At 44.9% G+C, this 22,345-nt stretch overlaps 2 protein-coding genes across 9 annotated transcripts in view; one reads left to right on the plus strand and one right to left on the minus strand.

The window, feature by feature from the left end:
- Nucleotides 1–1,251, minus strand: part of PGM2 (phosphoglucomutase 2) — a 74,543-nt gene extending 73,292 nt beyond the window's left edge. Inside the window, exon 1 of the mRNA XM_077815757.1 lies at nucleotides 1,109–1,251. The gene's annotated coding sequence lies outside the window, so the exon portion shown is untranslated. The remainder of the gene's footprint in view (nucleotides 1–1,108) is intronic.
- The window catches only part of RELL1 (RELT like 1), a 146,262-nt gene continuing 124,295 nt past the window's right edge, over nucleotides 379–22,345 (plus strand). For 5 of the 8 annotated variants that reach the window (XM_077815766.1, XM_077815764.1, XM_077815762.1 and 2 more), the window contains exons 1-5: nucleotides 379–670; nucleotides 10,385–10,627; nucleotides 13,944–14,015; nucleotides 16,823–16,880; nucleotides 19,542–19,781. In XM_077815766.1, the coding sequence (XP_077671892.1) occupies nucleotides 607–670; nucleotides 10,385–10,627; nucleotides 13,944–14,015; nucleotides 16,823–16,880; nucleotides 19,542–19,781 (677 nt within the window). In that variant the 5' untranslated portion in view covers nucleotides 379–606. The remainder of the gene's footprint in view (nucleotides 671–10,384; nucleotides 10,628–13,943; nucleotides 14,016–16,822; nucleotides 16,881–19,541; nucleotides 19,782–22,345) is intronic. The other 3 variants (XM_077815763.1, XM_077815760.1, XM_077815761.1) reach the window with 1 other exon arrangement.

A 22,345-nucleotide genomic window follows, 5' to 3' on the forward strand; every position in this document is an offset into this window, starting at 1 on the left:
GGTAATTCTCGCAAAAGGTTTGGGTAATCTTTGCAAATTTACTCTTTACTACGTGTAAACAGGGGAAACACACAAGGAGAAGAGGGAAACGTTTGTCTTTAGGTGACACTTTATGCTTTAGGCCAGCTTCCCTCTCCCCCCGCTTTTGTGTCCCCAATCTGCACTTGGCAGGAGCAGGCGGAACATAGCTATTGGTATATTACATTTGCTTCCTTGCAGTGATGGCGCTGGCTGGGAGCCGTCGGACACTCACTACATCCGCTCCCCCGCCGGCAGCTACTTTACTTTCCGAGCCGAGATTATCTCGGCGTGAGCACAGGGTATAAACCCGTGACCCGGCCCTCAGAGCGGCGCCCTTCCAGCAGAGACACAAGTCCCGGTCCCCTCTCGCTACGCTCCCCTCTTCCCCGAGCCTTTCACCGCCAGGCTTTGCCCTCTCCCCGAGCAGCCCTGAGGCGGCGCGGCGCGGCTGCTCCCGGGCATGCTCAGTGCTGCGAGGGAGCGACGCAGCCCCTAGGCGGGGCGGGCTGGGGAAGGCGGAGGCTAAGGGGCCTCGCCCCCGGGGCCGGGGACGTGCAGCGCGAGCTGCAGCCGCTGGGATCAGTGATGGCTCCGTGGGTCTCCCCGACTCCCCCTGCGCCGGGCGCCCAAGGGAACCCCTCCGACCTCGGTGGGTGACTCTGTTGTTTCCTTGCGCCGCGCGGGAGTTTCGGGGGGGAACGAACGCTGGGCCGGGACTGGAGCCGCCGAGCACCCGCTTCCCGGCCCCTGACTCTCCCTAGCCCTCCCTAGGGCCTCTCTCCGCGCCTGGGTTCGCCTGCCCCGGCTGCGGCCTCCCGGTGCTGCGCGCCTGACTCCCGCCGAGCACCCTGGTGCTTCGCCCCGCCGCCCTTCCCCGGAGCAGGCAGCGTTCCTCCGTGGGCGTCCGCCACGGGCCGCCCCAGAGCCTCCCTCAGTCCCCGTCCCAGCCCATAGATCTCCCGGGACCCCTCCCCGTATCTTCCCCCGGCTCCCCGTCCCACCCAGGCGTCCGCTAGCGCAGCGCCCTCCTCTGCCTCCCTTTTCCCTGCGCACTGACTTCCCCGGGGGCCGGCGCGCTCGCCACTACCTGCCTGCCTCGCCTGGGCACCCCCGTGGGGAGCAGAGGCAGCCGGAGCTCTGGCGGCGACCCCGGTCCTTCCGGCTAACTAGCCCAGTGCAGCCGCTTGTTACCGAGAGGCGCTGCCTCCGGAGTCGCCTAATCTCTGCCCGAAGTGAGAGCGGCAGGCTGGGGCCACAGGCACTTTTTGAGGAGTTGTATTATGTAGTCTCTGGGCTGGGCACCCGAGCTGGGTGAGGAGAAGCAGAGCTCGGGCTGGGTATTTCTTCTCTCCCTTCCGAGCCTTTCTCTTGGCGATCTTACTTTTCTGATAGTTGAAAGAGGTCCCCCCCTCCCTCCCCCACCGATGAGGGTTCACTTTGGTACAGCTTCTTGTGTAATATCCCATAACTAGAGGCATAGCTGAGGGTAAGGAGGTCCCTGCAGTGTTTCAAAGCTGTAGCAAGAAAGTTCTTGGCTTTTCAGGTTCGCCTCATGGTGCAAGTTGCCCAATTTTTGCTAAAACAAAACTCTAAAATATTGGTTTCAGGGCTGGTTTTTTGCTTTTCTTATATGAATTTGGCATGTCTAAGTTAAACTTGGATCCAAAATTAAGTCACATAAATTCAAGGCAGATGACTTGTCTTCAGATGCTTCCTGTTGCTGTTTGAGGTTTCAGAGTAGCAGCCGTGTTAGTCTGTATTTGGAAAAAGAACAGGAGTACTAATAAACCAATTTATTTGAGCATAAGCTTTTGTGAGCTACAGCTCACTTCATCGGATGCATTCAGTGGTATTTGTAGCTCACGAAAGCTTATGCTCAAATAGATTGGTTAATCTCTAAAGTGCCACTAGTACTCCTTTTCTTATAACAAAGTTTATAATCTACTGGGTGTATTCATCCTATTTGTATGCATGTATCATTCTTGTTTCTGAAGCTAGAAGTATAACTCTGAAATCCTATTGTAATTATGCAAAGTGTGGGCCATTAATGGTGGTTTGGAATCTTGATGGCTCCCATTGACTAGGACAATTGGTTGTAAATGGCTCCGTTTACTTGCAAACCTTCATATGCACCTGTGGGCCAGCCCAGGAAGAATGGAGCCTGGGGTCTCACAGGACATGTGATCATGTCACCTGATACTGGAATCCATCTTAAATCTGGTACTTTTCCGTTTAGAAGGAGGGGTGGGGACAAGCACAGACAAAAGATTCTCACCTTGTGCCAAAGCTATAAAAGGCGGTGGAACAGAACAAAGGGGGCTGCCAGTCCGGAGAAAACCCCCAGTTAACACCTAAGATGTCTGCTGGAACTAACAAGGACTGTACCAGGGGACAGGATTGGGCCCAGACTAGGAAGGGGTCTAGTCTGTGAAAGAAGCTTATTGAAACATCTCTGAGGGTGAGATATGACCTGTAAATCAGTTTCTTAAAGTATTAGGCTTAGACTTACATGTTTTTGCTTTATTTTGCTTGGTGACTTACTTTGTTCTGTCATTACTTGAAACCACTTAAATCCTACTTTTTATAGTTAATTCACTTCTGTTTGTTAATAAATCCAGAGTAAGTGATTAATACCGGGGGGAGCAAACAGCTGTGTATATCTCTCTGAGTGTTATAGCGGGAGGACAATTTATGAATTTACCGTGCATAAGCTTTACCCTGCCACAAGTACTCCTTTTCTATGTTCTTTTTAAAAATGAGTTAGTGCCAAGTATCATCAGATGGGCAGGACCTTGTTTCTGAAAACTGGACTTGTAAAACATTGGGACAGGGAACTCATAAGAGACTGGGAGAGTCAGACTCATTTTCTTTCTGGGTTTATTATGAAATTCTTCCCTTCCTCTTTTCTAAAAAGACAGCTGCTCAGCTACACTTCTTCACATCTGTGAGCCACTGGATGTAAGTCGCGGGGAAGTGTGGAGATAATCACCGTTGTGCTTAAATTTCAGTTTTCAGCTGAGTATCGGAAATGATAGTGACAACTATCCTCTATAGTTAAGGCCCTGCCAAAGTCACGGTCCATTTTGGAAAATTTCATGGTCATAGGATTTTTAAATAGTCAATTTTATGGTTTCAGATGTTTACATCTGACATTTCAGGGTATTGTAATCATGGGCCTGATCCAAAAGGGGGTGTAGGGAGGTGGTGTGGTCCCCCGCTGCCCTGGAGAGGGACAAGATCCACTGGTCACCAGAGTGGGCAGGGCCAGAGTACTCCAAGCCCACCCCCCCCAGAGGGTTAGTTGCTGGACAGGAAGTATCAGAGCCCAACCCCAGAGCTCACTCAAAGAACAGCCGCTGGAGAGGCCAGATGCCTCCTGCCCAGCTCCTGCTGGGGAGACTCCAGCAACCAGTGGCAGACCTGGAGACTGGCCCGACCAGCCAATACTTGACACAGATCAGCATGTAGGAGAGTTGCCGAGCCTACCCCTGGCCAGCTACCCAGAAGATCCAATGGTGATCGACCCCCCTGAGGACACCACCTTGACCCAGATACCCCCAGAGGGGGAGTTGGGAAGTAGCCCGGGGGCAGCCGATCCGAGTCTGGCTGCAACACTGCCGGAACCCATGTCAGTGTGTTGCGGCCGGGATCCGCACTGACACAACAGCCGGACTTTGGCTGCTGCTAGGGCTCCGGGCTGGGACGCAGTGGAGTGGAAGGGCTTGCGCCACCCAACATGTGGGTGGCAGTCTCCCCCCTCCCAGGCTGCTTGGAGCCTGAAGCCTGGGTGTGCTATTTACCTGTGTTTGCTCAGCCCCTGCCTGAGGGTCTGAGCCTTAGACTCACTGCTTCCCTACCTATATAAACTGCTGCTCAGCCCCTATCTGAGGGCCTGAGACTTGAATTCATTGCTGCCCCACCCTGGGCTTGGGCCTGGGCCTGGGCCTGTTGACTGTGTAACTTGTTGCTCAGCCCCTGCCTAAGGGCTTGAGCTGTGACTCTTTACTGCCCCGCCCAGATCCCAGGCTTGGGCTTGTTAACTTTCACTTGTTACCTATGTGTGTTCAGCCCCTGCGGGAGGGCTTGAGCCAGGACTCCTGTGGCCTGACTGATTCCCCAGGGGCCAGTGCTAGGACTAAGAGAGGTGGTGTGGTTCCCCACTGCCCCGGGGAGGGATGAGCCCCGACGAACCCGCTCCACATGGGTCATAGGAAAGGCTACTGATGGGGGGTTATGAGATCACCACCTTTACTTCTGCGCTGCTGCTGGGGGGGTGCTGCCTTCAGAGCTGGGCAACTGGAGAACAGCAGCTGCTGGCTGGGCTCCAAGCTCTAAAGCCAGCCCTACTGTGAGCAGCAGCATGAAGTGAGGATTGCAGGGTATGGGAGAGCAGGTTACCCTACATTTGCGTTTTCCTGGCAGCCTCTCCGCCTGGGTCGGGGTGAGGGGTGCTGATAGCTGGGGCTGCAGCCTCTCCGCCTGGATTGTGGCCTGTCCCAGCAGCTGCCACAGAGCTTCCTACAGCTGGGGGAGGTTCCCAGAGGTGGGTCTGACCAGCTCATGGAGTGGCTCCTGCAAGGGAAAAGGAAGTCCTGTCCCTCCCCAGCCTGGGCTGGGATTAGCGATTGGAGCTTGACCCACAGTAGAAGCCTGTGGCTGGGGTGCTCCCAGCCCTGCCCCTCCCCTACAATAGACTGATTTCACGGTCCATGATGTGTTTTTCACGATCGTGAATTTGGTAGGGCCTTATCTGCAGTGTAAGGGCTGGTCTACACTGAAAACTTAAGTTGGCATAGCTACACATCTCGGGGTGTGAAAAATTCCTCCGGTGTGGACCCCCAGTGTGGACAGTTCTAGGTCCATGGTGGAGGTGGATTTACTGCAGTGAGGGGAGAACCCCTCCTGTTGCTGTAATGAGTGTCTACACTGAACTGCTGCAGCTGTGCCACTGTAGCGTTTTAAATGTAGACATACCCTAAAAGAGATTGTTGAAATACAGGGCTTGTCTATGTACAGAAGCTGTGCTGTTTTAACTAAAATAGGTTTTTAAACTGATTTTAATTAAGTCTGTGCAAATCCCTCTATGGTGACACAATGATTTAAAATATTTGCCACCTTAGCTTTTATCTGTAACTTTACCATTGAAAGCTTAAGTGATATGAATTAGTTTTAAATCTTCAGTGTGTCTACAGAGGGTTTTGGACAAATTTAGCTAAATCAGTTTAAAATAGCACCTTTTGTTAATCCAGTGCAGTTTTGCATGTAAACTTCGTGTAAACTGGCTGTGATGGGTTCGGTCACAGAGATCCCCTTGGTCCAGGCTGAGGTTGATGGTGGGATGGAAATTGTTGAAATCATGGTGGAATTCCTCAAGGGCTTCTTTTCCATGGGTCCAGATGATGAAGATGTCATCAATGTAGAGCAAGTTGAGTAGGGGCATTAGGGGACGAGAGCTGAGGAAGCATTGTTCTAAGTCCGCCATAAAAATGTTGGCATACTGTGAGGTTGCAAGCTTCCAGAGAACAATTATCATCCATTTCTTTACTGTCTGAGCAGCTCTCGTCTTGGTGTCTATGCACTTTAGTGTTGGGATGAGTGTGGCATACTGTTAGGGGGCTTATTCCTTCACCCACTTACTTCCCTGGTCCTTCTCGCATGAACAGAGAGCAACAATACCCGAAGTCCAAAGATGCAAACAATTCGATGTGTATTGGAGTGAACTTCCAGCAAACATGATTCAGTTTCCTTCCTTAGTGTCCCCCTTCCCAGCTCTGACACCACAGAGCCTTACACCTGTGTCCCTGTTCCCATTCCTGCCCTTAGCCAAACATGATTCCAATTTCCCCACCCCCATTCCCTGTTCCCATTTTCCCCACACACACCCACCCATTCACTTCCTGATTGACTGCAGACTATATAGTAAAACTTGAGTTCAGCTTAGCTATATCTTAACCAATCATTTTCCTAAAAAAGAAAAGGAGTACTTGTGGCACCTTAGAGACTAACCAATTTATTTGAGCATGAGCTTTCGTGAGCTACAGCTCACTTCATCAGATACATACCGTGGAAACTGCAGCAGACTTTATATATACACAGAGAATATGAAACAATACCTCCTCCCACCCCACTGTCCTGCTGGTAATAGCTTATCTAAAGTAATCGTCAGTGTTTCATATTCTCTGTGTATATATAAAGTCTGCTGCAGTTTCCACGGTATGTATCTGATGAAGTGAGCTGTAGCTCACGAAAGCTCATGCTCAAATAAATTGGTTAGTCTCTAAGGTGCCACAAGTACTCCTTTTCTTTTTGCGAATACAGACTAACACGGCTGTTACTCTGAAACCAATCATTTTCCTGAAATTTAACTAACCAATCCTAACATATTGTAACATGATTATGTAACCAATTATATCCCACCACCTTAATTAGTTTACACCCAGCAAAATTAATTATACAGCAGACAGAAACAATCACAGAACCAGACAGAGATTATACAGACAAACAATAGCAAAGTGGGAACTATAATGACAAGACAATACAGAAGTGAGGATTTCACATCCCAGCTATTGATAAGTGAGTTCTTGCCAGACAGGATGCTATCAAACTAAGTTTCCTTTTACATTTTCTAGGCACTTCCCTTTCTCTGCAGGCGATAGGCACTATCAGGACAGGATTGTATACCTAACAGCCCAATAGCACCTTATTTCAATGTGACTAGTTGTGAATGTGAGGATGTGACCGTTCACTTCCCAGTTTATGGCTGCCTCTGTTGCTTAGCCAAAGGTCTTAGCCTAAGCACAGGGCCGCAGACTGTCACAGTAAGAGAAGGCCCTTACACCAGCAGATAGTGATTTTGATTCTTTCTTTTATACCTTTAACTAGCCAAGTGATAAGAATACACCTAAATTCTTCGAGTACAGGCCTTTGCAGACAGGCCTGAATATCTATATCCTAACACATACAACAACAGGAACGTGACCTTCCACATACAAAAGTTCAGGAGCAGTTGCTGATCATCCCAGATTTGCATCATGATCCAGTCCTACCACTCAGTGCTTGTAGTACAGGCCCCCAAAACACTGTTGCACTGTGTGCAGTTTGTCATTGAATACCTACAGTAGCTGGTTAGCTTTTTTGCTATCTTCCACTCATCCTCTGTATCCCCTCTGTGTCTTGAGAGTGTGGTTCTTGCAAATATGAAAAAATCCCTTACCCTGTCCTTAAAATGGGCAAGAGACGCTCCACTGATCTGTTTGGCTTCTGGTGGTGAAATGAAAAAACTGCAAAAAAAAAGCCAAATGTGAACTCTCTCTGTTGAAATAGCTATGTGAGTAGCAGTATTCCATAAGAACTTCTGTGTAGACATTTCCTTAATGGAAACCACCTTCTTTTTATCAAAATTTCCTTGCTCGCTTTTGGAGAAAGCTACAGTTCCAGGTTGTCATCATGTAACATCACTATTAAGATCCTTCAACATTCTTGCTAAAGATCTTCAGCAAAGAGGGAATAGTGAGGACCTGGTTCATGTATTTCAAATCTAAGTTACATTTACTTAAATTAAATTATCAAATTGCACAAATGTTGGGAGTTCTTTCTGCAGAGAAAAAACTTGCTAGAGATCTTTCACTTTTTTTGCAAAAACTTCATAAAATTCTTAAGACTTGTATTCCCTTCATCCTCTTTTTTTCAAGCCATTTTGTGCAAACACACTGTTGCAGTAACTAAAAACAAGTATCTATTAACATACCTTATAGTACAGAGTATACCTTTAAAATTTTTAAATACATTTCAAATACAAATTTAAATATTTGTCCGTCCCATTCCGAGCTCTATTGCTGTTTGAGTCCATACTTACAAAATATCTAAACCTAACCCACAAAGGTTTCTTCTCGCTTTGTCCTCCTTTTCACGCACGTGCACACGGGTCCCTTTCTCTCTCTCCAGAATTACATTAAAAAAAAATGTAATGCCACTTCTGAAGGCTGAGCTGCAGCATTTCCTTTTTCCATCCCAACTGTTGCTGATGTCACAGAACCATAAATCCAGGAATATTGCAAAATTCAAGGGAAATGAGATGGGGGTGGGAGAAACAAAAGGAGAAACTGGGTGAATGGGATAGAAGCCAAGCCCTCTGAGCAGTACAAAGGAAGCTAGCAAGGTTGGCACAGGTAACTGTAGACTTAACTGCTATAGCAGAGAGGTTGCCTTCATCGTGCCTAGTCCATAAGTGGTGCTCAGGTATTTTGAGAGTGCTCTTCTTTTAGGCTGTCTTAGGGAGGAGAATCCATTTGCACAGTTGTTCTCACACCTTTTGTAGTTTTCCACTGGCTGTTGGTGGGTCTTCTTAATTTAGCCATCTGCCTTTCCTTCCAAACTTCAAAATTATTTGGTGGGGGGATGGGACAGGGAGGAAAGAGGGTTGATAGTGGAAAGGAAAGCATTCCCACATTCTCTGCAATATTTAATATCTTTAGGTAAGGCAGACCTACAAGCTGATCTGCCTGTGATTTAGTAGCAGGGGCAGATGCTATGTAGAAATAATTTGGGGAGGAAGAGTAAAAGAAGATGAAATAAAATGTTATTTCTGCTGTAAAAGCCTCTTTATATGTCTTGTAGTACCCCAGTATGGGAAGAACAGATTGTCTCTCCTAAATTTGGTGATATATATTTTTCCCATCACAAGGGTCCGTGCTAAACATAGGCACTGACTCTGTGTGCGCTCTGGGGCTAGAGCACCCATAAAAAAAGAAGTGGGTGCCCAGCACCCACCAGCAGCCACCCCCCAGACAGTTGTTTGGTGGGCTCCGCAGATCAGCTCCTCCCCTTCCGCCCTGCACCTCCCACCTGCTGCTGATCAGCTGTTCAATGGTGGGAGGGAGGCGCTGGGGGGGGAGGGGAGGAGCAGGGCCGGGAAGAAGCGGAGCGAGGGCAGGGCACTCTAGGGGGTGTTGGGGCAGAGTAGGGGCAGGAAAAGACAGGGTGGAGCCTCGGGAAAGAGGCAGATCGAGGGTGGAGACTTGGGAGAAGGGATGGAGTGGGGGTGGAGCATCCCCAGGGAAAGCTGAAAGTTCGGCATCTTTGGTGCTAAATACAGTTTCCCCTCTTAGATAGGGAAGATATGGATCCTTCCAGTATCTCAATTTTTTGTATGGAAGATAAGAGCTGCAAGGGTCCTATTTTTAAAGTGGTGTTGGGTTATCCTCGAATCCAAGGGGAGGTAACGGCATTATTTAGTGCTTCTGAGGTGTAGGTGTGGATAATGTTTATCCACAGCAGGATGGGAGTGGGACGAATGATCTTTCAGTGTGGTAGGACCAAATGATGAGTGATAGGGAGGCATAGAAACAATTGCATATTCATTAAAGTTAATGGCTAGGCATCTGGTTTGCCTCCAGTAGAACCTGTTCAGTATTTTAGATTAGATGTGAACTGCTTTTCGTTTTACATCAGATCCATTTCCACTCGTCATTCCACTGATGTTCTTTTTTTCCATTTTGTCCCAGGTAAGGATACGTAATGGATAGTATTTAGCCACTGGTAACATTGGGCAGCATTTTGGAAGTCTGCTTGCTTTGGAGATAAACTTCTTGAGTGGTGAGGTAGTGAGTTTGGGGGTGCATCTGAGCATGGCTTAAACAGCAGGTTCAGAGGCATAATCCGAACAGTAGATAGTATTCCAATGCAACATAATAGCTGCAGAGATGCAGGTATGCTTCCAATTCAATGAACTATTGTAATGATCTGTGACAGTACATACACTTCCCCTTTCAGATAGTACAGAAAGTATTGTAAAATGGGCCATCTTTATGGTGATAGCCCTAGTCAGTTTCTCATTGTGACTAGGTGCATAGGTGGGATTTCAACCTAGTGATTTTCTGTCTTAAATTCTATGTCTGAGCTAAACAAAATGAAATTCATGGTATCTTCAAGGATCTGTATTGACGTAAACTTTGATTTAACTATATTAAAAGAAAGTTTGACATTTTTCCTCCTTATTTTGAAATATAATGAATGTTTGTGGAAGGATTGTTGCCTAGTGGGTAGAGCTGGTGCCACCAGGGCTAGACTCTTGACTTCTGTTCCCAGCTCTGCCACTGAACTGCTGTGTCCTTAAGCAAGTTGCTTCACCTTTTGTTCTCATTTCGCCATCTGTAAAAGAGAATACCTACTACTTATAGGGGTTTGAGGCTTAATTCATCAATGGACCTGGATCCATCAGTGGAAGGACTCCCATTGACTTCAGTGATCTTAGGATCAGGCTCACAATTCACCCAGTCCTTTGAGAGCCTAAAGTCAGAGCTGCTTGAAAGTGCAAAGTATTATCTAGAACTGTGCTTCATAACCATGTATTTATTTTACATAGGAAATCAAGATTTTCCTAATATTTTGGCAAGCCATGGTTTAGAAAGTACTACATCTCAAGCTGTCGGTGATCACACAGGAAGTGGCATGCATCCAGAATATCTTGCTTATGGGTTGGTTCCTGTCTTTTTCATCATGGGCCTTTTGGGGATCCTCATCTGTCACGTGCTTAAGAAAAAAGGATATCGGTGTAGAACAGAGGCCGAGCAAGAAATTGAAGAGGAAAAACTTCGAGAAAAGATAGGTATGTAATGTCAATGTCTTTTTGTTCATTTTTATGCAGTATGTTACTAATCTGGAATGATCTATAGCGGGAGCGCTCACGCTCTCTCTCTCTCTCATATAATACATATCCTCAATTAAATAGTTTAAGAACATTGACTTAACAGACAATTAAATGGTAATTACTTTTGGCCATTCCCAACCTAACCAAGTGACCTCTATTAGGAAATTCTACCAATTCCCAATGCCAGTCCTCTAAAATATACTTTTAAAACCTTTTTTTGAAGGATCAAAGTGTCCAAAATACTTCATGGAGACAAGGTGGGTGAGGTAATCTCTTTTATTTGACCAAAGTCTGTTGATAAGAGAGACTCTAAGAGCCCATGTCTCTCTTACTGGACTAACGTCTGTTGATGAGAGAGAGAGAGACACTAAGAGCCCATGTCTCTCTCATCAGTGGATGTTTAGTCCAGTAAGAGAGACATGGGCTCTTAGTGTCTCTCTTATCAACAGACTTTGGTCAAATAAAAGAGATTACCTCACCCACCTTGTATCTCTAATGTCCTCGGACCAACACGCTACAACGGGTAGGCAACCTATGGCACGCATGCCAAAGGCATCACGCAAGCTGATTTTCAGTGGCACTCACACTGCCTGGTTCCTGGCCACTGGTCTGGGGGGCTCTGCGTTTTAATTTTAAATGAAGCTTCTTAAACATTTTAAAAACCTTATTTACTTTACATGCAACACTAGTTTAGTTATATATTCTAGACTTATAGAAAGAGACCTTCTAACAACATGAAAATGTATTACTGGCATGCCTAACCTTAAATTAGAGTGAATAAATGAATGCTTGGCACACCACTTTTGACAGGTTGCCAATCCTTGCGCTACAACAACACTGCATACAAAATACTTTATAGCTCTTGTGACTATAAACTGCGATTTGAATAGCGAACCCACTTTTCTGTATTTCATCTGCTGTCTGCAGCAATAGTGTGCAGTGCATAACTCTTTTAAAGATTGACATCCATAAACCAGCCTTTTTTAAAGCATAACTTTTTGGTGTATGTTTAATAGTGCAGATACTTGAATTTTATTTGAGTAAATTTAATACTCCAGTACTACGGTTTCCACCCTCTCTCTCCTCCCCTGTTGTGATGGATTGGAACATTGGTGTGCTCTGGCTATATTCTTTGGTGTCAGGCCTTAACACATTTGCTGCTATCATTTTTTCCCCTTCATCTTTTCTTTTTCCCCCCCTTCTCTAACATTTTTTCTTTGTGCTCTTGTTCTTGTCCCCTTACTTGTCAAAGTGTACTTGCAGTGTGTGTTAGTGGCTCCATGAATTCAGTAGCATGTGGTGCTGAAGTTACTTATTTGACTTGGGAGCAGAGGAGAAAAGCTTACGCCTGGTAGGTTGTTCCTGTTGCTGTCTTTATTGGGAGACCCTGTGAGCCGTGGGTATTTTTCTTTAACTTTGTAGCTGGAAGTCAGGTAGGAATGGTAGGGTGGGCTCTCTTCAGGAGACAGGCAGGAGCTCCTCAGTGAAGCAGAGAGACTAAGTAGCTTTAGGGATAATGCTGCCTTTCCTGGTCTAATAAAATTAAAATATTGAGTAAGGAAGTGACTTTCTATATTTTTGTTGCAACATAGGGTTGCCAGGTGTCCAGTTTTTGACTGGAATGTCCGGTTGAAAAGGGAAACTGGCAGCCTTCGGTCAGCGGCCTTTGCCACTGGGGGACAGGAAGAGCAACAGCTGATGCGGGAGCCTGGAGGAGCGGCTCCGCTTAGCAGCTGCTGCTCTTCCCCCCCACCCCCAGCCTGACAGAGAGAACTGGCTGGCTCCTGGACCAGGCTCCAAAGTAGGTTCCGGCACCAACCGGGGGTGTGTGGGTAACCTGTCTGCCCTCCTGCCCTGCTTTGCCCCGATTCCCCAGCCTCTCGCTCTGGGGATCCTCCTGCTTTGCTCCGATTCCCCAGCCCCACCGTGCTGTGCCCTGATTTCCCCGCCCCAGTCCCTTGCTCTAGGGATGGACCCTGTTGTGCCCCGAATTCCCCACCCCAGCCCCTTGGTCTGGAGACTGCCCTCCCACTCCATTATGCCCTGATTTCGCCAGCCCCTCGGTCCAGGGACCGACCCCCGCTGTGCCCCTACTGGGCAGGCTCTGCGCCAGCTCCTCCCAGCTCAGCTCTGCAGGTGGCAGGTGAGTTCCAGGGGATGAGGGAACGAGTAATGGGCTGGGGTGGGGGACAGGTGGGGGGGTGGGCAGAGCCTCGGAGGAGGAGGCAGGGCAGGGGGTGGGACCTCTGTAATGGGGTCGGGGAGGGGTGTTCGGTTTTCAGGGATTAGAAAGTTGTCAACCCTATAACAGGGTGGAAAGCAGTGGTGTATTCATTATGCACAGTCACAGAGTCAATTTTTACCCCTTAAACTACTTTGAGAAGGCTTTTTGTGAAACTCCCCCACCAGAGTTCTCAATTCAGAGATTTTTTTACACAGGTATATTTATATACTCATTATATTTAAGTGCTTTTTCTTAAAGCCTTGGCTCCTGGAGTCATGCTGTTAAATGAAAATCTTGGCTTTCATTTAAAAAAATGTTTCGATCCCTGTGTTGTGTGGAAAAGCTTGAAAATGCAAATCCTAAAGATTCAAACTCTAGAAGGCAAACAAAAATCTAAAATTTAGTATTTTTATAAAATCTTTCAATTTTTAAGATAATCTCATGATTTTGGGAGGGTCTGGCTCTTGATATTTGAATGCTTGGGGCTGGCAGTACTTGACTCCTGTCTTCCTAGTTGTAGTGAAAGGCGCTGAATATATAGTCTTAGATACTGAAGTCTGTGGTTAACAATATAGCAGTGCAAGCTTCCCTGCAACAACTCGTTAATTTGCTACTAGTCAAGTGTGAGGTATGCCATATGTGGTAACTTAATCTCCAAACCCATTCTCTGCTGAGATTTATATTCCTTCTGCTCTCTTAAAATTTAGGTGAGAAGGAGGATGAAAGTGATGATAGAAGTTTGATATTTCAAAGTTTTATGAAAACTCTGCGTTTTCAGGGGGTATTAGATGAAATACATGAACTTAAGAACTCAGTCCTGATGTCTTTAGTGAGAGAACCTTGCCTGAGTAAGGGCTGCAGGACTGTCTTCAGGATTGTTACTAAAAATCCATAAAAAGTGTGTGTTTGGGTTTTTTTAATATGCAGTGATATAATACTTATGGAATAAATATATATTTAAAAACTGAGATGTTCTCCTTACTTTACCATAGGGAAAAAATTTATAGGAGGCTGTAATACTGACTATATATTGTTGTTTTTCCCCCATAGAAATGAATGAAAGTGTAAATGACAATAACGATACTGTGGGGCGAATCGTCAACATCATTATGGAAAATGAAGGTACAGTTTAATATCAGTGTACAGTGTTCTCCGTTAAAGATGTGAATTCCTCTGATGCAGTTTAAAAAGCTACATAGTATCAAAAAGAAAAGGAGTACTTGTGGGACCTTAGAGACTGACAAATTTATTTGAGCATAAGCTTTTGTGAGCTACAGCTCACTTCATCGGATGCATTCAGTGGAAAATACAGTGGGGAGATTTATATACATAGAGAACATGAAACAATGGGTGTTACCATACACACTGTAATGTGCTCAGATAAATTTCTTAGTCTCCAAGGTGCTACGAGTACTCCTTTTCTCTTTGCGACTACAGACTAACACGGCTGCTACTCTGATACCTGTCATAGTATCAAAGTGTTTCCACAGCATGTTAGGGCTTTCTTCATTCCGATGCTCTCTCATACCTTCTTGTTGGCACACACTTGACGTTCTGTTATTGCTTTTTAGAATGAGACTTCCCATATCTTCTCTAAAGTTAGTTTTGTTGTTTTTTTTTTGGGAAGGTTGGTTCATGTTGGAAGTTTAACTTGTCTCTTTCACCAACACAAGTTGGACCAATAAAAGATCTCTCGCCCATCTTGTCTAATATCCTGGAACTAACACAACTAAAACACTGCAAACTTGCTTTTCCTGTCATTAAAAATAATAGAAACTTTGCAGTCTTTGCAAGAGCCTGAATGTTCTTATTTTTAAAAGGAGAAGATAAAAGAACTAGCTTGTTTGCTTAATGGTAATGTCAAAGCCTATTTGGGAGCATTTAAATACTACCATCACACTGACTGGCTTGGAATGGAGGGGCAAGTTCCGACTACTGCACATGTGTGACTGAGGCAAAGGTTTTCAGCAAAGTAGGGAAAACAGGACAGCAGCACTGCTGTTTACTTTGTGATGGATGTATCTAAACAATGGAAAAATAAATGTTTGGAAGGGGGAAAGAATGCTGAACAGCTATGCAGCCACGTTATGTAAGATTTTCCCCCTGTAACATCACTTCACATTCTGCCTGCTTGGCCAAACAAAGGGCTAGCTGATTAGGAAAATGTTTTTCTGTTTTGTTTTCAAATTTTGTATTTTGCATTTGTGTAATTCAGATACTTAAACACTAAACTGAGTCCTCTGAGGACAAGTACTTCGGATTTATTCAATAAAATTCTTTTAGAAAGAGGTGGTAGAAGAATTTAAAAAAAAAACCTGCTGAAAAGGTACACTAAGTGGTTTATTGAAGAGTTTTAACAATATATCAAAATGTAGAACCCCCTGAATATTTTATATATGTGCGAGCAGTATATATCTGTATCTCCACCCTTTCCATAAACACACCATATTATATGCATGTTTCAATGTGTGATCGTATATACATGTTGGAACATTGAAGTAAACACTCTACTTTATTTCAAGTTAGTTAATACATAGTCAAAGGTACGTAAGGACAGAGGCTTGCTTGTAGCTCGGCTTGCAGGGGAGCAATGAAATAGAGTGGCTGTCCGGCCAAAACAGGAGAGTGGTGCCTGTGTAGCATTCTTCTCTGTAACATTGATGGAATCTGCTCTTTGCAACATCACACAATTGGGATTACATGGGTTTTTAGAGAGTTGTAGGACCTTAATCAGGGAGCAGCTGCTGTGTATTGAACTGCTCTTCTATGAGTTTCTCCCAGTGTAAATTTATGTACAAGTTAAGACTGCCCTTAGACCATTAACTTCTCCTTTGTGGCATCCAACCTGCAGTGTATAGCTGAACTAGTGATCCAGTAGCAGTACAGCTCTAGGAATATGCCAAATGCAATGCAAAGGCTAGTATCTATGTGGATGTCCTGGAAGCGAAGAGAATTGGATCAGATTTTCCTTTGGAAACTTGGGCTGTTCACAGTTGAAGGGTTGTAGCTCCTGGCCTTTTCTGTACATTCATAAATACCCTGAAGAGAGAATGTGGTGGCTATTCAGAATTCACTTGTTTATAATTGGAATACTTTTTTTGTGCAGGTTGGGAGTAGCTGGCCCTCAATATGTTGCTCTGAATATGTGATCTGTCTATAATTCTTAAGTTGTAGTGTACTTAAGGTTGTGTAGTACTAGTGTGCACTGTTAAACAGCTGCTTATTTTACCAAAAGGCAGCTTTATTTTAATGGTGGCTGAATTGTTGCCTTTGAGATCCATCCAAATAATTAAATATTCATTAACTCCACTAATCTTTGACTTGTGGCCTGGGAGTGCTTTTTAGACAAGGTTATCAGTTTGGTAGATTGTATGCATGGTATTAAGCATGTCAAGCATTCTCATAACATGGACAGTAATATATGTGCTTTGTATTGGGACTGAGATATGTGTTCTACAGCAAGAGTAACTTTACCTTCTCAATTATAAACTCCTATAAGTTTTTAAATAAATCAGCATTTCATAGAATCATAGGACTGAAAGGGACCTTGAGAGGTCGTCTAGTCCAGTCCCCGCACTCATGGCAGGACTAAATGTTATCTAGACCATCCCTGGCAGGTGTTTGTCTAACCTGCTCTTAAAAATATTTCATCATACAGATTTATTTTGTTTGCATGCAGATTTTTTATTTGTTGCCTTTGGCAGCTTACCTTTTGGAGACTCCATAATGCAGACTTCTCCGGTCTAGATGGAACTAAATTCAGAGCCATTCAGTTCAGCTCGTGAGATTGCTGTTAATGCACCTTTGCTAAGTGGATTCTGGGTCAAAATTAGAATCTTCAGCTTGCTTACTTTTTACTATCTTTTTTTGGTTATACAAGGACATAGCAACACATTTCTTCTAACAATTTCTGTTTATGCTTTTTGCAGCAAATGCTGATATGTTAAAGGCCATGGTGGCAGATAACAGTGTGTGTGATCCTGAAAGGTAAGACCTTTCTATTTTAACTCTGTATATTTCCTCTGCTATGTCAAGATGTACCCTACCAATGATTCTGTGTTAATTAAAACTGAAATCTCAGTGAAATTGCAATCCTTTAAATGCTATTATGATAACTGAAAGTTTGTTCACTCTAGTTTTAGATTCAAGAACATTCAGTAGCAGTCATTTGGGAGCTTAATCACAGGGCTGCTACTTCAAAGATGCAGTTACTCTTTTTTTTAAAAACAAAAAATGCATATGTTCTTGTCACACTACTCCTGTAAGTTTATGTAGTGTCCATTTTTATCAAAACTGGAAATGTACATTTGATTTCATAAAAACAAGGTATCTATATCTCTTATTAGAAAAAATACAGATTGCCACAAGTTGCTTTACTTGCTAATCAGGTTTTTTCTATTCTTTTGCTCTCACTTGCGTGAGTCATTGGTTGAAAAGAAACTATTTTGATTTCATTGTCTTATTCTTCTCTGATTCACTGAGATTTCTACTGTAAATCTCAATGCATACACACAGAATTGAAAGTTCCTCAGAAAAAAGTTTCTCTCAGAAGAGAGAGGAAATCTATCATACCGGGGATTGAAAATTGACAGTAGCTCATAGTGCCTTTACACACTTGTTTAATTCTTTAAAACAAGGCTAGGGCTTGAAAAACTAACCCACCGCTTAACAGCTAGAGAACTAACCCAGATTGCTAGAGGCTGATCTGAAAGATGAGAGGGGAAGAGACAGTAGCTTTCTAGGGGCTTGATTTGTACAAAACTTGACTTCAAAAAATACACATCTTTCTTTTTTTCTTAGAATATTTGTTCAGTTGTAAATGTGCGTATACTTTGGGGTAGTATACACAGTTTTATGTGCCAATATAACTATATATGTTTTAGAAAATGAGAGAGTTAAAGTGGAACAACCCTTCTTAGGCCTTGTCTACACTGGCAAGTTTCTGTGCATTAAAGCAGCTTTCTGTGGTGTAACTACTGAGGTGTACACACTACCAAGTCACTTAGTGCGCAGAAACTCCTCAGTTGCAGCGTTGCCAAAAACCACCTCGACAAGAGTCTCTTGTCGTAAACCTTGCAGCGCAGAGGGTCCAGTGCTGTATTGGCAGTGTAAACATATTACAGTGCAGAAAACAATCAGTTGGCCTCCGGAAGTGTTCCCTAATCCCTCAAGTGGCTGTTATGCTCATTGTTTTGAACTTAGCTTCCCTGGAGACATGTGCCCTGCCCCTTTCAAAGCTCCATTTCTGGCAGCCCTTACATGCTGTGCTGATCTGCTTTAGGACACACAGCAAGCCATTAATGTGGTAATTCTTGTGCTGTTGAACACAGGTGTGTGTGTGTGAGAGAGAGTGAGTGCTGTGCAGAAAGCCCAGGGAGGGAGGCAGGAGCTGATGTCGGGGTTTCCCCCTCCCCCTGTCTCAGCTCTGGTTATTTCCTGCCGCTGTCTGAACTTACAAGACAGTATGCTGACACACTCTGTCCCCCAAAACACAGTCTCTCTTCCCCTCTCTGTATACACACACACTCCTTGTCGCACTCTGCCCCTCCCCTCCCTTTCAATTGAAAAGCAGCTGGCAATTTAGTAGGATGCCCGTGGAACAACAGAATTGGGAAACCTGCATTATGTGACGCTGTGCCTGCCCCAGGAGGCATTGCAAACCCCTCCCAAAGCACCCTGCAGCCAGTTGCACAGTGGAATAACTACCACAATGCATTGCTCTCTTTGCCATTGTAAGAGCTGCTAACGTGGATGGACTCCACCGTCACAAGGAGTGGTGTGGACATGTAACAGCAGTTTAATTCTAGCGCCTTAATAAAAGTGGTATAACTTGTGCAGAAACTTGCCACTGTAGACATACCTTTCTTTTGGATGCAGTTGTACCAGTCTCTAAAGGTGCTTGTGTCTGTACTGATAAAACATGTTTAACTATATCAGCACCGATATAAACACCTTTAGGCTGGTACAACTGCATCCACGCTGAAGAGGGTTGTTCCACTTTTAATTATACCATTTTCTAAACAAATATAATTATAGTAGTACAAAGCCTGTGTGTAAATCAGCCCTCTATATGCATTATTTACACACTTTGTTCCTTCTCCTTCATTTTACCTCCTATTTTACTTGGAGCAATTTTTTGAGGAAAATATCTTTGTAATCTTGAGAGATGTCTGTTTTCAGATATGGGCCAATTTCAAAATAATCTTGTGTGATGATGCAGGAGTGTGTGGTTGAGTTAAAATTTGAACAACTAAATGGTTTTGGCTTCTCTTTGACTTTTCACAAGAGAAAATGAAGATGTATATGTGAATTTGCAAAACTGCCTTTTTTGTGGGGTGGTGGTGTCTGCTGGTGCTCTTCTCTCAGTGAAAGGGGGGGTGGAGGGAGAAGGCTGGAATAAATTGTTGACTTTTCCACACCAGACTAATGTATCTTTTTGTCAGCTAAAACTAGCTTCTGTGAGGGGGGAAAAAAATCAACAATCTAAATTTAACACTAACTGGATACAACCTTAGGGTGTGTGATCAGAGAATAAGGTGGGATGATTATTTAAATTTAAAGAAACTGGCAAGCTATTTCTAAGAAGAACAATTATATGTAATTAAAATTAAACATTGTTAATTTTTTTGTTTTGTTTTTTAAAAATAGCCCTGTGTCTCCTACCACTCCAGGCAGTCCTACAAGTCCAGGCTCTCCTTTGTCACCAGGTGATACTCCATCAAAACATAACTGTCGTGGCCGTCACTTGCATACTGTTGGGGGAGTAGCAGAGAAGGATGTTTGTACTCGCTGTAGTCACAAAAGATGGCATCTTTTAAAGCCAACCAACAAATCTAAAGAACAAAGAAAAAGCCGACAAGGAGAAGTTACAGTACTTTCTGTGGGAAGGTAAGACTGTTCTGTTTTGTTTCATGCTTTATTTACATGTTATCTCATCTGACTCTTACTGTTGGATTAGTTATATGCTGCTACCACCTACTTCTGTAACGATTCTTACCACAACCCAGCACATGGATTTTTCTGAATTGCAAGACTGTAATTAACTTTCAAGGCATTGTGTTACTTCCCTAGGCATCAGATATCTGACCTGTTAATCCAAACTTTGTCAATTCACTAGTTCTCTTTTTTGATCAGATTTTTTTTATTGGGATTTGGATAAGCATATTGGCAAGTGAAAGAATTTTAATGATTAATTTGTATTACCATTAGTGTCTGGAGCCCTAGTCATGGACCAGGACCCCATTATGCTAGATGCTGCCCAAATGCAGAATAAAAAGACAGCCTCTGCCCCAAAGAACTTACTTTAGTCTAAGGCCTGGTCTACACCTAAAACTTAGGTCATTCTAACTACATTGCTCTGGGCAATGAAAATTTTCATTCCCTGTGTGATGTAGTTATGTTGACCTAACCCCGCTGCAGATGCAAGATGGAAGAATTCTTCTGTCAATCTAGCGACCACCCATCGAGCGATGGAAAAACCCCCTTCTGTCACTGTAGTGAGCGTCTATGCTACAGCACTGTAGCTGCTCCTGTGTTGGTGTGCTGCTGAAGCACTTGCAGTGTAGACATAGGGCATGGCTACACTTGCAGATGTAGAGCGCTGAGAGTTACACCCGCCTTCGTGGAGCGCAGTTGGGAAGGCGCTGCAGTCTGTCCACACTGACAGCTGCACGCGCACTGGTGTGGCCACATTTGCGGCACTTGCAGCAGCATTGGGAGCGGTGCATTATGGGCAGCTGTCCCACAGAGCACTTCTTCCCATTCTGGCGCTGTCCCTTGTGAGAAGGGGGCAGGAGAGCGGGGCATTCTGGGTCCTGTCCCACGCCCCGCGACGCATTGGTTCGCATCCCAGCATTCCCTTTGCTTCTGTCCACATTTGGCTTCATCTTTCAACGTTTTTTGTGCTGCGCGCTCTGTCTTCCCTTTCGGTCTGCAGGAATGGAGCCCAAACTGCTGAGGAGTATGCTGATGAGTCTCGTCAGCATGTCACGTTTGGCAGTCAAGTTATTCCTCATGATCCAAAGTGACAGTGAGGGCTCTGATGATATCGACTCGAGTAACGCATATGACATAAGCTTGTGGCATTCATGGACATGCTTACCACCGTGGAACTCTGCTTTTGGGCTTGGAAAACAAGCACTGAGTGGTGCGATAACATCGTCATGCAAGTCTGGGATGACGACTTTCAGATGAGAAAAGCCACTTTCATGGGGCTGTGTGAGGAGCTCACCCCAGCCCTGCGGCGCAAGGACACGAGATTGAGAGCTGCCCTGACAGTGGAGAAGCGGGTGGCTATTGCAATCTGGAAGCTGGCAACTCGAGACAGCTACTGATCGGTCGCTAACCAGTTTGGAGTGGGGAAGTCGACCGTTGGAATCGTGTTGATGCAAGTTTGCAGGGCCTTTAATCTCATCCTGCTGAGAAGAACCATGACTCTGGGTAACATGCGTGACATTGTGGATGGCTTGGCACAAATGGGTTTCCCTAACTGGAGAGGGGCGATAGATGGGACGCATATTCCAATTCTGGCACCAGCCCACCTAGCCTCCGAATAAGTTAATCGGAAGGGGTATTTCTCGATGGTTCTCCAGGCACTTGTGTATCGCCGTGGGTGTTTCATTGACATTAATGCAGGCTGGCCCGGAAAGGTGCATGATGCATGCATCTTTCGGAACACTGGCCTGTTCAAGAAGCTACAAGCCGGGACTCTTTTCCCAGACCAGAAGATCACCGTAGGGGAAGTCAAAATGCCCATTGTGATCCTTGGAGACCCCGCTTACCCTTTAATGCCGTGGCTCATGAAACCCTACACAGGGAGCCTTGACAGCAGCAAGGAGCGGTTCAACAACAGGTTGAGCCAGTGCAGAATGACCATGGAGTGTGCTTTTGGCCATTTAAAGGGCCGCTGGTGCTCTCTCTGTATGGGAAGCTGGACTTGGCTGATGACAGCATCCCCGCGGTTCTATCTGCTTGGTGTACCCTCCATAACATTTGTGAAGGGAAGGGTGAACGATTCACTCAAGCATGGAACTTGGAGGTTCAACACCTGGAGGCTGAATTTGAACAGCCAGGAGCAGGGCTATTAGAGCGGCCCAACATGAGGCTGCAAGGATTAGGGATGCCTTGAGGGAGCAATTTGAGGCTGAAAGCCACCAGTAATGTCTGGTGCCTTGCACAGGAGTGAAGTTCAGTGGTTCCAATGTTAGTAGGAATCTGTTTTTGCTACGCTGACTTACCTTAGCCCAGGAAAGAAACAGGCACTGCATCTTTTACTTTATGCAATAATAAAAAATGTTTTCAAAGCCAAAAAATCCATTTATTGAAAAGAAAATTCATGTGTTGAAAAGAGACACAACTGCTTGGGAAACAGAAAGGGAAAGGGTTTGGGGGACGGTACAATCACAGATTTGCCTATGTCCTGTCTGGAGTGCTGTGCAATGAGTGCTGCACTT

Source organism: Eretmochelys imbricata, chromosome 4 (assembly GCF_965152235.1).
Source record: "Eretmochelys imbricata isolate rEreImb1 chromosome 4, rEreImb1.hap1, whole genome shotgun sequence".
Classification (NCBI taxonomy): domain Eukaryota; kingdom Metazoa; phylum Chordata; order Testudines; family Cheloniidae; genus Eretmochelys; species Eretmochelys imbricata.